General features: G+C 36.2%; 1 protein-coding gene across 5 annotated transcripts in view; it reads right to left on the bottom strand.

Annotated features, from left to right (window-relative positions):
* The window catches only part of gria1b (glutamate receptor, ionotropic, AMPA 1b), a 58518-nt gene extending 43372 nt beyond the window's left edge, over positions 1-15146 (bottom strand). For 3 of the 5 annotated variants that reach the window (XR_003274793.1, XM_026196048.1, XM_026196050.1), the window contains exons 1-3: positions 14788-15145; positions 14499-14633; positions 4341-4580 (exon numbers count right to left, since the gene is read on the bottom strand). Coding sequence is in view for 4 of the 5 variants with exons in the window: in XM_026196048.1 (XP_026051833.1) it covers positions 4341-4580; positions 14499-14633; positions 14788-14917 (505 nt within the window). In the remaining variant the exon portion in view is untranslated. Of the gene's footprint in view, positions 1-4340; positions 4581-14498; positions 14634-14787 lie in introns of all 5 variants that reach the window. The other 2 variants (XM_026196049.1, XM_026196047.1) reach the window with 2 other exon arrangements.
* Positions 15147-15535: the final 389 nt, after the last annotated feature.

Genomic DNA, 15535 nt, shown 5'->3' with positions numbered 1-15535 from the left:
ATATAAATATTAAAAAATCACTCATGATGTAAGAAAGATGGAATATGGATATAAAAAATATGAAAGAAATAGGAATCCTCAACATAAAATTTATATCAATAATGATAAGCCAATAATTATTTATGTTATGGCGAATGATGAATGGATGATATTCAAATTCTATACTATTTTGCCTAAATAAATTATAAATCACTACAAACTAAAATCAGCCTGAAGTAAATTTAGGCATCACATCAATATAATATACAGTATGAAAAATGGATTTTAAACTTTAAGATTACATTTAACAGTGATAATAAATGATCTTTCAGTGAACGTTAGATGATGACAAACATAAATTCATGCATTTAGTAGACTCTTTTATCCAAAGCGACTTACATTGCATTCAAGCTAACAGTTTTCTTCTAACATGTGTTCCCCGGGATTCAAACACTCAACCTTGCACTTGCTAACGCAATGCTCTACCACTTGAGCTACAGGAACACATACAAACATAACCTAAATGTGAAAATAGAGAAATAACCATGCACCATTAAATACTGAAAAACTGAAACACTAAAAATGTAAAATGTCTAATATCAGCCTCTAATATCAGCCACTAACTGATATGTTAACGATACACTATGCATATAATTAATGTATACAATTTGATTAGCACAAGGAAACAAACAAACATTCTGACAGATTTTTTGTCCGCATAGACAAAGTTATGATAACATCTTGTTTTGTTTAATGTGCTACATGACATGACATACACATTTCTTTCTCTCTCTCTCTCACACACACACACACACACACACACACACACACACACACACACACGTGTATACACACACAGGAGTTACTTAAAAGGTTTAAAATAACCTAGAGTCTGAGTACTCTTGTATCCAGGCAACAGGAGAGAAGTGGGGGCTTCTAGAGGTAGTTGTTATATTTGTGTGTGGAGGAAACACTCAGTGACCTTGTGTTCCTAGTTCAGCACTGGCACACATCTGCATGATACCTGAATCAATTATTTGTGTTTTAATTTCCCTTAATTTTGTATAATGAAGAGTGGGGGGAGGGGTTTAGACAAATGTAATGTTGTAACATTGTGTGGGGGGGTTCACAAAGAATAAACTGTGCCTGTTGACAGTGCTGTTATTTGTTATTTGCACATGCTCTCTGTGTTGTTTTAGCACAGATTCACCAAAGTAATTATGCAAATCAGGTAACAGCACAAAATCTGTGCATCACTGTGCAGCATCTCTCTACCACTGCAATCCAGACACCCGAATCAGCTCTTTAAAATGGCTCTTTAAACACACAACGCATCTGGATACATCGCTTCTTATGATGATCTTTTCCATTACAGTACGTGATGAGTAAATCCTGCTATAATCAATAGACAATGTACACCGATACCTCTTATAAATCAAGTTCTGTTAAGTAGCTGCTTTCTGTGAGCGGTAATGATGTGAAGTTCATTTCACCAGACAAACAGAGCTGTTCAGCTTGTAGTCTAAAACGGAGATAAGAATTAGCATTTTCCTGCCGTAATTTACCTTGGTAACTTCACATGGGTTTTTAGATTAGTGGTTTTACTTTAAGAGTAAAGTAAAGTCTGTGCTTTACATTCATTTGACAAGACTGCTTCAGTAGATTGGGCTTTCAGATGTTTTGTTATATTTAATATATGTTTAAATGGATCCATATAATGCTGGAATTAGGGTTGCCACAAAATATTGTTACTGACAATAACAATGTCATTATTTAAAAACTTAAATACTTTGATATCATATTAATTCTACACATATTATATTGATATCATGTTAATACTACGCATATTATAATGTTGTAAATAATCCAGTGCCAGTAACTATCTGGAGTACTATCTTGATACTCCAGCACAGTAGGTGGCAGTAATGTGGTTACTATCTGTCATAAAACAAGAAAGACAGCCATAGTGCAATGAGATGTAGCTAATATTGCCACACAAAATCTTGTAGTAAATGGAGATGAGATGAAACGGGACACTCTCTCTGGACCCGAAAAACGTTTTGCTTGCCATTGTGGAATTTTCAGGGGAATCCGTCTAAAAGAAGTGCCTATCAACAGCATGGTCTTTTTGTATGCCTTTGTATGCTACAGTAGGGCTATCAAAAACAATTAGAATATTTGTTTAATGTAACATAAAAATACACATTTAAAGGTAAAGGTTGTAGGACCTGCCACTAGAGGGCGCACTACCAAAACAATAACAATCCCGTGTTTTGATGATGCTAAGAAAGAGCGTAGAATGATGGGATTTGTTGTCTTCTACCCAACCACTGACGGCCATCAATCAGAAGGAAAGATAAATCATGGATTTAACGCGAGTTCTACGATTTGCGTGAGTAGATTACATAAAGTCAATGCAAAGACACGATCAGACTATGGATCAGACGCGTCCTCGATACTAAGATACTAATCTTGTTGATCGTTATAATAGCATACGTTTTCTGTCATGTGGTTTCTACGTCAGTAGAGGCGGTAACAAAGGGTAACTAACAGGTGACTGCACTGCCACGTGTCACTGTTTAAAATGGGAATTTTCTCATGATTTAAAAGTAGTTGTAAACAAAAGCTGGACTTAATATATAACACTAGCCTAGTGGTTTTTGGATATTTTACTGCGAATATCTTACAAATTTTACCTTTAAATGCAAAAACTTTGTATTCAAATTTTAGGTGTACGTTAAGGAAGCCTTGTATCAGGTGATACACAAGATGCGATGACAATGTGTCATTACATTTGAATGTTTTTTTTAGCCTATCCAGTTGCTGATGAATTGTTTATTCAAAATATTGTGGAAAAAGAGAACATCAATGCAGAGAAGATCTTGTTTACATCAAAACTAAAACCAAGCCATTTGAACAGAATATATATTTTGCACATTTTCTATAGGGACTTCTATCACCGCACTTGAGTCTCATACAAGAGAGCTGCATGTTTATAAAGCCATGGAAAGCTAATGCAAGTTCAGCTTTTAAAAAAACATGTCTCAAGATTTTATGGCAAGACTTTTTTTTATTACATTTTTTTTTTATTTCTTTAGATATCATGATAATATCATTATCATTAATTATTCTGGCAAGGAAAATCGTGCAGTTAAAATCGAATACCATTACAGCCCTACATGGAATGTTTGGTTTCAATTTTTACATTCTTTTTGGCTTTTTTGTGTCATTATTAATAAAATTAGATGCTATTGTATTATGAGTAAAACTGACTATAATTAATAAATACTGACCAAATTAACAGGATATTTTCATCAAAAGACAAACATTTTTTTACCAAAAACAACTGTCACAAACCACTACAACCACCACAAAGATGAGAGTTACTTACATGCTTGAGGAATTGTTGTAGTCCTAATACAGAGGCTTTTTTTGTGGTCCGACCATGTATAATTCATGTTGTAGAACAAAACATTAAAGTCTCTTCAAGTAACCTGAACCACAGACCTTATTTTACTCTCAAATCGAAGACTGCTCTTCTAAAACCCCTTTAGGAAATTCCCAAGGGAAGCCACGGTGAATTAGTCTTCCGGGTTGGTCTACAAATTGATTTCATGACTGAACAGTTCTATAGCAGAGTTTTGTGAATAGGGTGCAATCAATAATGAGCCTAATTTACATAGAAATGAGACACATTTGTGCTGAAAATAATGACAATGACTTTTTAAAAATAAAATATGTCACAACTCTAATGCATTTAGCACCTGGTTAAACTGGATTTTGGGTGATTAACAAATAAGACATTGTGCATTGTGACACATTGTGCATTTTGTACATTTTGCACAACATTGGCACATATGGCAAATATGATGGAGCGTCACACATGTGTCTCCACTCACAGAAGAAATATGGTGCAGCCAGTGCTCGTCCATACTCAAATCACAAATGAAGATCTTTCAGTGAACTTCAAATGGATTATCAGAACAATCCTGCTGGAATCAGGGAGCCATAAGTAAAATTACTACACCCGAGGCACTGGAAATGTCAAAGTATAACCCTATTACAGGCCAAACAGAGCACCTCAACAGGATTACACCAAATCATCACGTTTTTCAAACTTTCCCAGCAATATCTTCTGAAGATCCTACATCACAAATCACTAAATTATCTGTGGTTCATCTTCGTAACTTCTTGAGCACATATTACAAAATTTTATCAGACTGCAACTGCAGTTGCAATGCAGATAAAGGGAAAAAAACCTAATAATGAAATATTTACCTCACCCTGAAAGGGTTTGGTAGCACTACTCATGAATTTAGTTTCGTTATTGTGCTTTTGAAATGGCAGGATAAAAAGCCAACCTGAGTCTGAGCTGTACATGTAGACGAATCTGGTCCACTTCAAGTGCTCGACAAGGGCGATCAGAGCGTCCTGGAGCTCAGGTCTCAGCTGGATCACAAACTGGTTGTTGGTATCGATGGGGAAGCTGGGCGTGATGAAGCACACGTGCAGAGCGCCACAGAACGACATCAGCATGTTCATGGTCTTCCTGTCATACAGGCCGATGATGGCGTACACTCCCTTGGAGAACTGGGAACAAACTGAGAAGAGCACAGGAGAACAAATGTAAGATTAATGTAATGGACATTAGATTTGCATTATTAAATACAATGTGCTGATAAAGTAGGTAATAAAAAAACCCATTATATGTTTCTTAAATCTTATGGCAGAGGTTTTTAAACTATGGTTCATGGACAATTTGATTTTAAAAAAGATTTAAGAACACATAATCCCCACTAACGATTAATTTGCTATTTGCTATTAATAGTGAGTAAGGTAGCTATTAAGTTTATATTGAGCAGGGTTAGGGCTATAGAATATGCTCATGGAGAATTAAACATTAATATGGCCCTAAAAAGTACTAATACACATCCAATATGCTAATTTGCTAATTAAGAGTGCGAACTGGTCCTTTTCTAAATAGTAGGCCTATTTAAGCTTGTCAAAGTTAATGTGGTCATTTAAGATATTTATTTAACATTTAAAAAAAAAATCAACAGTATTTGTTGTGACATGCAGGATGTCTAGGTTTATATCTCCTGGGTAAATAAAATACAAAGAAAAAAAGATACTAAAAACAAATGTAAATATTTTCCAGATTATGTTCTAAAAAGTAAAGTAAAAACTCTGGCTTCACAATGACAACATACTTTTTTACTTTAAAAAATGCATCGTGTTTTTCTTACACACTTTTCATATAAATAGGTATACTTTTATCTTCATAGTAAATGTTAAAAATAATAAGTAGCTACTTTTATAAATTATGCAATGCAACTACAACATCAAGAATAAAACATCAGCTCATTAACAATATAAAACTTGTGTAACACTCATTAGCACAAATTTTCAATCAATACCCAGGGATGACAGAAGAAAGCAAGTGCTGGGTAGTCAATATGTTATCTAAAATTCTGTCATGATAACCCCCAAAGCACTTCCTTCTGAAAAACAAGACCTCAATATGTCTTGCCCTGCATTCTTCTTTGTAATTACAGTGACAGTAAAACCTCCACCCACCAATCATCTCTGCTCCAGCCCCCTCACAGCCGGCTAAACCCCATGTGCTTAAAAAGCACATGGCAATTGATTTTTATTGCAGTACTCCAGAAGGGGGCCTGTTTCATGTATTTGCGAGTCCTCTGTTGCAGACAGTGTCAAATCTGGGTCTCCTCAAGCAGAAAAGCTCCAAAACACCATAAAAACACTGAGGTAATGAGTTTCCTACATTTTTACCTGAACTCCAGACTGTATCCTACCTCATTCCCTTCACTTTTATTCTGTAATTATAAAAATGTCCCTCTTGGACGTTTCACTGCTCCACTGTCTGTTTTAAACCCTTCCACATTGCATACATTAATAATAATGCAGGCGTTTTTATATATAATTATAGCGCATTTGTAATAAAACACCATACGAGAGCCTCATTTACCATAAATTTCAATCTCAGTGGCAAAAAAGTGTTTTCAAGCCAAGACTTCCCATTCGTTCCAGCTAATGTATAATTCCAGGGGAGATTTGTACCATTTGCATTCAGACATGTTGGTTCCCTGGGGCTTTGAGCATGTGAATGAGGGATGTGCCACAGTTGTGACATACTTCAGCTCCAAATCTTCCCTTCAGGCCAGCAAACTTTCAAACCAGCCTCAGAAAACAACTCCGATACCTTTCTCCGCTTCTCATCAACCACAGTCGGCACTATTTAAGTCTTAATAATCACCCTTATTGTCCCCTACACAGCACTGATAGTGAGGATTGACAAATGTACTGTCGCTCGTAGATGTTTATCTTTTAAAACAGGCGATAAAGAGTCGATGCAAGGCTACACAATGCATTTATCTCAATCATTTGGAAAGATAACGCAAGATTTTTTTATCAGCGTTCTTCATGCCTACCGCAGATAAAAGGAGGAGGGAAACGGCAAATAATTTTAATGCGGTGCTGGCTGGAAGGAGTATCAGGGTTTGAATCTCTGTCTTGGGGTATAGAGAGCGTGTGTATGAATGTATATTTGGGAGAGGGGGGAGGAGGAAACAAGTTTCCTGCCTGCGGTGATCTCCATGATGCTGAAAGATTTTTGTGACAGGTGGGTCCAGTGTGACTGATCTCGTCTGATCTTCAGTCACTGCAGTGAAGATGAGAGGAGCTCCACTGCATCAATCTGTTCCAGCAGTCTCTGTTCTCCTTGCCTTTGGTTATTGAGCAACTGAGGTAAGAAGCGTGTTTGAACTGATGTGCAGTCCTGTGACATGGCTGAGAAACCAAAATGGTGACAGGAGGCATTTATGCCAGCCATAGTCAATCAGAGACGCGGATTTGTACTAGGGGATGTTTTGTCTGCGATGCATTATACTGTAGCTATGAAAGGATTGTTTTCCTAGAAATTAATATTTTGTCATCAGTTACTCAACATCATGCCATTCTGATCCCTTTTTTTGTATAAAACCCAAAAGAGACCTTTCAGGGAGAACTCCCAACTTTCACCTTGTGTTTTCATTAGAAAACAAGTGGATGGTTATTTTTACTGACAAGTTCCCAAAAGGACAAAAATAAAGCACCACATAAGTAGTCCATATGACTCATGCACTATATTCCAAGTCTGTTAAAGGCATGCTATATATATAACTGGCAACTGTTATTATTTCTACCTAATCTGATTCAGTGAAAAATTCAGTAATAATATAATCACATTTATAAATAAAACCAGTTTAGTTGTTTCCAATTTTTTTTTACCATACAAAGCATTTTTTTACAGTAGGTTTGTGTGAGCAACTCCAGAATTGACTGTTATTTTAAATATGTAATTGGCACACACATAAACAAAGAGCTAAAACAAAGGTGATTTTCTGAAGCCAGCAACATTAAAAAAAAAAACATAAAAACTTTGGTCGGTTTCTTACACAAGTCTATTGTATGTATTCTGAAGAATATTAAAACTAATGTAAAAGTATTGGGATGGTAAGATTGTTTTAATAGTTTTGAAAAAAGGTATCTTATGCAAAATTGTAAATAAAATAGTCATATTGTGAAATATATTTTAATATTTTAAAAAATTATAAATATATAAATTGTAAATATATATATACAGTTGTATATACAGTTGTGCTGCTAATGTTTTTGTGGTAACTAATATTTGATCTTTTTTTCTGAATCCTTTTAATAAATAGGACGTTGAAAAAAAATATAAATCTTCTTGTAAAAATATAAATGTCTTTACTGTCACTTTTGATCAATTTAATGCATCTTTGCTGAGTAAGAATATAAAGTTCCTTAAGCAAAATGAATGACCCCAAACTTTTTAACACTGGTATGTAGTAGTGTATCACTTTTATGGCGCTGTTCTTAAATCAGTTTCATTCATGTTTATTTGTATAGAACTTTTCTCATTACACATCATTGCCAAGCAGCTTCACAGAAAATAAATGAATTTAATAAAATCATGATATGAGCGATTTCTAAGCCACAGAAAGCACGATTTCTCCACCACCACCCCCCCCTTATGGTGCATGTCAGCTGGCGCAGAGCTAGTGAGCATTTGCATTTCATTCCTATGGGAGTTGAGAATCATGCCTGTGTGGAAAAAGCGTTGATAACGGCCAAAAGTTCAGAGATGTTCTTTATGTGAAACTTTATGTGAAAAATGCCATGTGGCAGCCAGTCTCTGTGAGAAGCAGGTATGACATCTGTCACAAGTTTTAGAAATATGCTGATTTTGCTTGCATTTCTGCTGGATTAAGTGCTGAAATCACATTGTTTTACACATTGAATGTATTAAAGTTGTTTGGACATGTATTTAATTGGCTAGTCTTGAAATGTTTACATTTTTAAGGGGTCATCAAATGCCCATTTTCCACAAGAGACTATTTACTTTAGCCACAGAACTTGCTAACTAGCATGTTATTAAAGAAGTAAATTATACTCACTTCTTCTGTAGGTGAGGCTGGATCACATATTATATACGCAAACATAAACACATTTAGGTAGATTGGAGGACACCTTCACTTTAAAAACAAAAGAAATCCTACAGCTGTAGACTGTAATGTTTTCTCTTGGTTCTTGGTTCTAAATAAATGCGACTTATAGTCCAGTGTGACTTATATATGTTTTTTTTCTCATCATGACGTATTTTTGGACTGGGGCAACTTATACTTAGGTGCGACTTATAGTCCGAAAAATACGGTACATCCAACAACAAAACTAGTGGTCGACCAATATTGTTTGTTTTGACAGCTGATGCCATTGAATTCATTTAAATGTGTAAGGAATAAGGATGTAACAATTCACTCAACTCACGATGTGATACGATTCACGAAGCAATACATTCACATAAGCCCCTACTCCCAAGTGCATCACGGTTCCTTTAACATCTCAACCAACTTGATTAGGCACAAATCTTAATTGATTTTCAACCAGCTCAGGAAGCGTCATTACATCCCTAGTCTTGAAATACTGTTTTAAAATCTAAATTCAGCTATATCGTAATATTAATCCTAAAAACATATTTACAGCCCACTTTTATTGTATGTAAAACAGAAGCTTGTTCATTCTGCATAAGATTTCCTTGCAGGCTTCACCAAGAAAATAATATTATAACAGTGTTGAAATGACATGGGAATGAGCTAATGTCAAAATTGTAATTTTTTGGGTGAATTTTTCCTTACAAAATAATGAAAAGGTGGCAGATCATTGCCGAATCCTGTAGCATTAGGGCCCAGTGTTTTACTCTGTGAGAAAATATCTAGATCATTTCAGAGATTACAGCCAAGCGGGCTCTTTTTGTCACCTAACAGAATCAGATTTTGTCCCTGGTGTCCTCTAAGCGGCTTGTAGCCTCAGTCTTTGCAAGATGATATATCTGATGAGGTACATTTTTATCACTGTATCATTCCAGCCCAGTGAAGGTCGGGGAGCATGTAGCCCCACAGGCACATATCCTGAAATCACCACAGCTAACCTCAGCCGCTTGTGCCATTCCCTCTGAACTGTGTCCGATGATGCTAATGCATAACCGTCATCTACAATCAACAATGAAGTTTACTGATATCAAAAAAAGCATCCATATTTCAAAATGCTTCGCTTTAAATGCATCTAATTGCTGGAAGTTATTGCTAATGGCTTTGCAGATGAAGCTTACACGGCTGTGTGAGCTATCCTTGGCAATCTTCTTTGGATATTCAGGCTAGCTATCACATAAGTCTTTAAAGTCCTCCATCACTTGTATAGAAAGCTTCAAATTAAGGCAACCACACAGGTAAAAGCTCTTCAGTGGTCTATGTGAGTTCCACAGGGAAGACACACAAACAGTGTTTGTTCCTGAACTCACTCTGACGAGAGCTTCAATGGGTCTCTTTGGAGCCCGGCTGATTGACATGCTGTGGACATTTGGCCCGACTGCATGTCAACGTGATGAAAGGACTGATACGTGCTGAAAGGAGGACCACGGGACTAATGCCAGGAACAGACTGTCATAAAGGCTTGTGATATGGCAAAAGCAAAAACGGATTCTTAAAATAATTCATATATGGGAAAAAATGAATCTGTCCTATTCACAATAGACAAAAGCCTGTCTGCCAGGTTTAAAATGATGTGATGATGGGGTTTTATTCCACTAGACCATCATGACGTGACACTGACTGGTTATTTCAACTGGGAGGTCAACGTACTGCATGTAGCTCACTACACTAAACTTCAACTTCGACATTACATCAAAGGTGCATGCAATTCTTCAGCATTAATATTGTATAGCCATTTTCATGTGGGCTGATGTTGCATTTGAAAACATCTAAGGGGCAATTCTGATAAACTGTTTACTGTGAAATACTGAGGTGCATTTCAAATGAAGGTTGAAATTCACTGCTTGAAGTGTAAAAGTTTTAAAATTTTATATTTTTTTGTTCATCATTTACTCACCCCACAAACCCATGTGGATTTCTTCTGCTGAAAACAAACAAGATATTTGGAGAATGTTTCAATTGTTTATCCTTTCAGTAAAAGTCAGGTGTGATCTTCTCTATATTGTGAGTCCCAATGACTTGCACTGTATGACATTTTTCTAAAATGTATCTGAAATGATATGAGAGTGAGTAAATGATGAGCTCACATTCCCCTTCATAAACACTCAACATCATGGGACCCCTATAAGTGAGCATTAATTTCTGTAGGCGTTTAATCCCATAAGCACTTCCACTTTTCAACTTGCCGTTCCTGAAGTAACTACAGGCAACCATATTCTAAGATCTGTCCACTGCAGTCTAATCTTAACACTTCCTTCCTCTCGATATAACAGTGTACAGCGTCTTGCCATGTCGGTTAAAGCCCACAATTATCAGAGAAGGTTAAACTCTCCTTCGTGTAGTAATTTGGGGAATAGTTTTCTTTCTCAGAAGGAACACCTGTCCTTTTCCAACTAAATATTGTCAGTTCCCTCCTACGTAAGTGGATTTTTCACTATAACTAACTTTGTGGCTCTGCTCCCACATGCATACATCAAAACCCCTGAAAATAATCACTTTGGCTATGATGCAATGAATAATAGATTAAATGAATCTGTTTGAGTCGTGCTAAACGGTTACTGTAGCTCTTCAGAGTCAAGGCAACTTCAGTAAACAGTTCAGGCACATATCTAAGAAAATAAGAGTCTTTACTGCTGCGTGTGCCATTTCTGCCATAGATGTCATCTATTTTACAAAGTATTATAAATATGATAATAGATAATGATTCACAGTAATAGGAACATGTCTGAATGTCTTATTCAAAAAATATAAAGCCTTTACATGTGCTATACAAAGAAGTACATTTCAGAAGTAAAAGAAGAAGTAAAAGGCTATAATAACATATGAAGTGAACATCCAAACATCTGATCTGGTTTGCAGCATTAAATACAGGAACATGTGTTCAGAAATGCATGAGACCACATTGCATTTGAAGTATAGACATTACTCTGTCCTCATGTAATCCCAGACTACAAGGACCACCTATTTCTGTCAGCATCTGCATTAAAACAGAGGTTCCCAGCCCTGTTACTGGAAATGGTTCTGGGTGTGAAATGGGGGGGGGGGGACTACAAGAACAGGGTTGAGAGCCACTGCTTTAAAATAAGAGTTGGTTAGAGGCTCTTTAAAGAAAAGTGACCATATGAGCTCCAAAAAATTCCCTTTGTAATACCCATTCAGCAGAAAATTGTTTGTACATGAATCTCAAACCAGTCTCCACCCTGAAATACCCATATATGGAGTTTACAATGCCTAGTTTTAATATGCATAACGTAATCTGCATATAATTTCCATGCATATTCCATCCATGTGACACATGTTAAATGCAGCTAAGAGAACAATACATTAGGAAAATATGAGATATATACTATAAATGGTTTTTGAGACATCACATTGCTATTCAAATTTATGCAATTTTGTCTATAAAGTAAACATATATTTTAGAATGTTTATAGCCTTTATTTGAATGGAGATGGGCCTTATTTTTTTGATTCACCATGTCAGTAACAAAACATTTTGAAAATAAAATGTGCATATCTTAGTCACTTTTGAATTCTATCTTTTAAATATGGTGTTTGTCACAATATTGGGAAGAGCATGAAAGGAGTTATCATTAGGTTACTGTCTGTGTGTGACACACCTGTGAACAGAGGTTCTAGAGTACTGTCATCAAACCTGTTCAAACCAGCCAATGGACTGTTTGATCAACGAGTCCATCCTTATGTCTGTCATTACTGTCTATGTTACAAAGCCATTAGACGAATCAAGTTCACATCAGTGATCATTATTCACACAAAAGTATTTTCTAAGACCATAAGTTTTGCTATTTAGAACACAATTTAAAGCAGAACTGTCATGTGCCAAGCAATCCTAACTGTTATTAAAAAATTTTATCACATACCACAAGAAATAGTTCAAAAGTAGCCCATCCACTGCAAATATTTCTGTTTAAATACATAGAAAAATGTTGTAATTTCTGGATGAAAATTTTAATGCTTAACTTTATTATTGAGAGTGTCATATTTAATCTAAGTGTGCACATCTAAATGTAAAACAGACTTTAAAATTATTCTGTTTGCTTCATTATTCCTTTTTAAAAAACTGGCTCAAATGGGCTTTAAATTAAAATTCACTCTGTACTACTGTATTGTTATTATAGCGGGTTGGTCATTTTCATTCATGACATACAAAAGCACATCTTTCAGTTCTCAAAGTTCTCCTGAACATATCAATCAAGTAACAAAAACACTGATTTTCTTTTGTCATGTTTCTTAAAGCCACATTCATTGTTCTCTAGTCCCGCTTTGTTCTTGCAGCAAAAGAGAAAAATGATCAAATTATAATCAAACTGAATTTTGTTACATCTCCTGGCACACAAACCGCTCTAGTGATCTCAGGTTTTGTTCTGGGAAGGTGTATGTAGCGATTAGAGGATAAGACAGCAGCCATGCACAATCGCCCTGATGAGCGAACTCTCTGCAGATGTAATTAGCTCCACCTAATTACTTTCACACTTCCCTGTGACAAGAACATTCAGACTCAGCCCTTACTTTGTGTTTTAAACTTTCCTTTGATAACCTCCCTCTAATAAGAACCTCTCTGGTGTCACCCTATAAAAATGCCCTAAGGAGTTCCCTTAAAATGGAAAACATCGCTCCAGCCCCAGTTTCTCTGCTCAGCCTCCAGTAAACAGCCTACTCTGCTTTGAAGCTCTGAGACTCACTTAAAAGGGCACATGAGAGAGGTTTGTCACGCGCACTCATCTGGGAAAGACTATAGCACATATGAACTTTTCAGGATGATCAGTCTACTTGTGCAAAGTAGCAACATCTGAAATCTCTTCTCTTCATCAAAAGCTGTTTGCATGCTAAGCAGTATACAGTCTTGTTCGTCGTTGGCAGGGTTGAACACAAACATGGAAAGGTTGTCTGTGTCAATCTCAGACATCAAAGGGTAACATTTGTGACTGACAGCCAGCTGAGCTAGGGAAGAGGATGTATTCTCTGTTCGGCTCCTCTAAAAATGTTCATATGTTAAGGATGCATTTCATATTCTGTCTCATGATAAAAAATATGCTGTCAAATCTGTAAATACACTGTGAAAAAAAAACATGTTAAATGTAACAACTGTGGTGCCATAAATTTGCAGAAAAAGGTTGTGATGGTGCTTCAGGCAACGTTTCAACAGAAACAGACTAAAATAAAGCAGTAAACAACACAAAATGCATATCCTTACATAACTGATAACAAGGAAGCATAACTATTTGAATAAAATAATCAAATGTACTGCACTACACAGGGACTTCTCGTGATTTCTAAAGACTAATATATTTCATTTTAAAGGTAAATGTATTGACTTACAACATATTGTATTGCACCATAAATAATGATACTTAATGCAAAAAATAAAAATACAGCAAAATTACATGCACTGACTTTCCTGTTAAATTGAACATATTTGAACTGTATATGGTAAGGTAACTTGCATTTTTTTATTATGCAAATTTACTTTTTTCATTATAATTTAAGAAGGACACTAATAATCTATTTTGTATACGGGCACGTGGTTATGAAATGAGTGAAATAAAAAAAAAAAAACACTGTGGCAAAAGAAGCATTTGCCAATGTGAAAACACAGCACTGGCTTGTGTCAAATTCAACCTCAGTTATTCTAAGAGATTTTGCCAGCTTTGCAGTTCCACCTGACATCTTGACGTTATTCTTGACAGTAATCCAGCTGGGTTTAAGACTGTACAAGTGAAGGCACGTTTACAGCAACAAAATGTCTGAGGTTCTCCTACTTCGCCAAGCCTAGACTGTTTCACTGGCACAAGTCAGCATGTGCAGAATCAGATCGTACAGAAATTCAGCAAAGCAACAAGCGTGATGGAAACAGGTCGTGCGCACTGCAGAGGTTTGGTTTTGGGAAGAATACCAGACCTCTTGAGAGATACATTAATACAGAACTTACAGGCGTATGTCATGGCAAAGCTGCTCCCCGTGTCCACCATGTCCACTTGTGGTACCAGTTTAGGAACATCATTGTGTTGAGAGAGCGCGAAACGGAACACGTCGTATTCGTGGGAGTCGGTTGGAAACAAACCTCCTGTCGAGATTACAATAAAGTCATTCAGGGACACGTACATAACACGTACATGGAATATTTAAACCCAAATGTCTAACTGTACCTCATCCTGTGCGACGGAAACTTTAAATCACTGTCAGGACGCGGTTATAAACAATAGCCGTTGAGTACTCACCTATGTTGATGTTACTTGGGAAACTTGAACATGAACACAACCCAAGCAAACCGGTTAAGAGTAAGACGAAGCGTTGCCACATATTTCCGTTTGCATTTGAGAAACTGACAAAAAGCCAAATGCCAAACATATATATCCCAAAGTCTTTGTCTCTTCAGCAGAGCGCAGTGAATCCCCAGTCAGTCCTGTTGGTAATACCGATGGATGACTGAATAAGCGTTTCTCTGATAGCCCTACTTACAATGAACACACTCTGTGTAGTGTCAGCAGAAGAAAGAAAACGCGGATCTTGATCGCTTTCTCAACACCATCACCGCGCGCTCCCGGTAGATCGTTACTCTACTCAGAGTAGAAAGAGCAAATGATTGGTAAACTTGAAGCCGTGCGCAGACTGTACCATTTTATAGCAGCTCGGTTTCTCGCTACATAAAATGTACCGACATAAAATATCTATATTAGGAACATTAAATGGAAGCCTTAAGTGTGATAAACAGTTAAAAGCTTATGAGCAACAGAAAATTAAGTGGGACAGTTGGTGCAAAGGATGTTATCCAACAAGAAAATAAACGCAGTGATTTAAACACTGAATCTTTTTCTGTATATGGGTCAATGACAAATATAAGTATCTGAGACAAACGGTTTAAAAACATGTACAAGTTTTTAGAAAAATATTTCATGCTGGTCTCATACAGTAAAAAAAAAAAAAAAAGTTTATAATATTTTCATTACAAAATATGTTGATTTGACT

This window comes from Carassius auratus, chromosome 21 (assembly GCF_003368295.1).
Source record: "Carassius auratus strain Wakin chromosome 21, ASM336829v1, whole genome shotgun sequence".
Taxonomy (NCBI): Eukaryota; Metazoa; Chordata; class Actinopteri; order Cypriniformes; family Cyprinidae; genus Carassius; species Carassius auratus.
The sequence above is the reverse complement of the archived record's forward strand: the minus strand, read 5'-3'. Positions and strand labels throughout refer to the sequence as shown.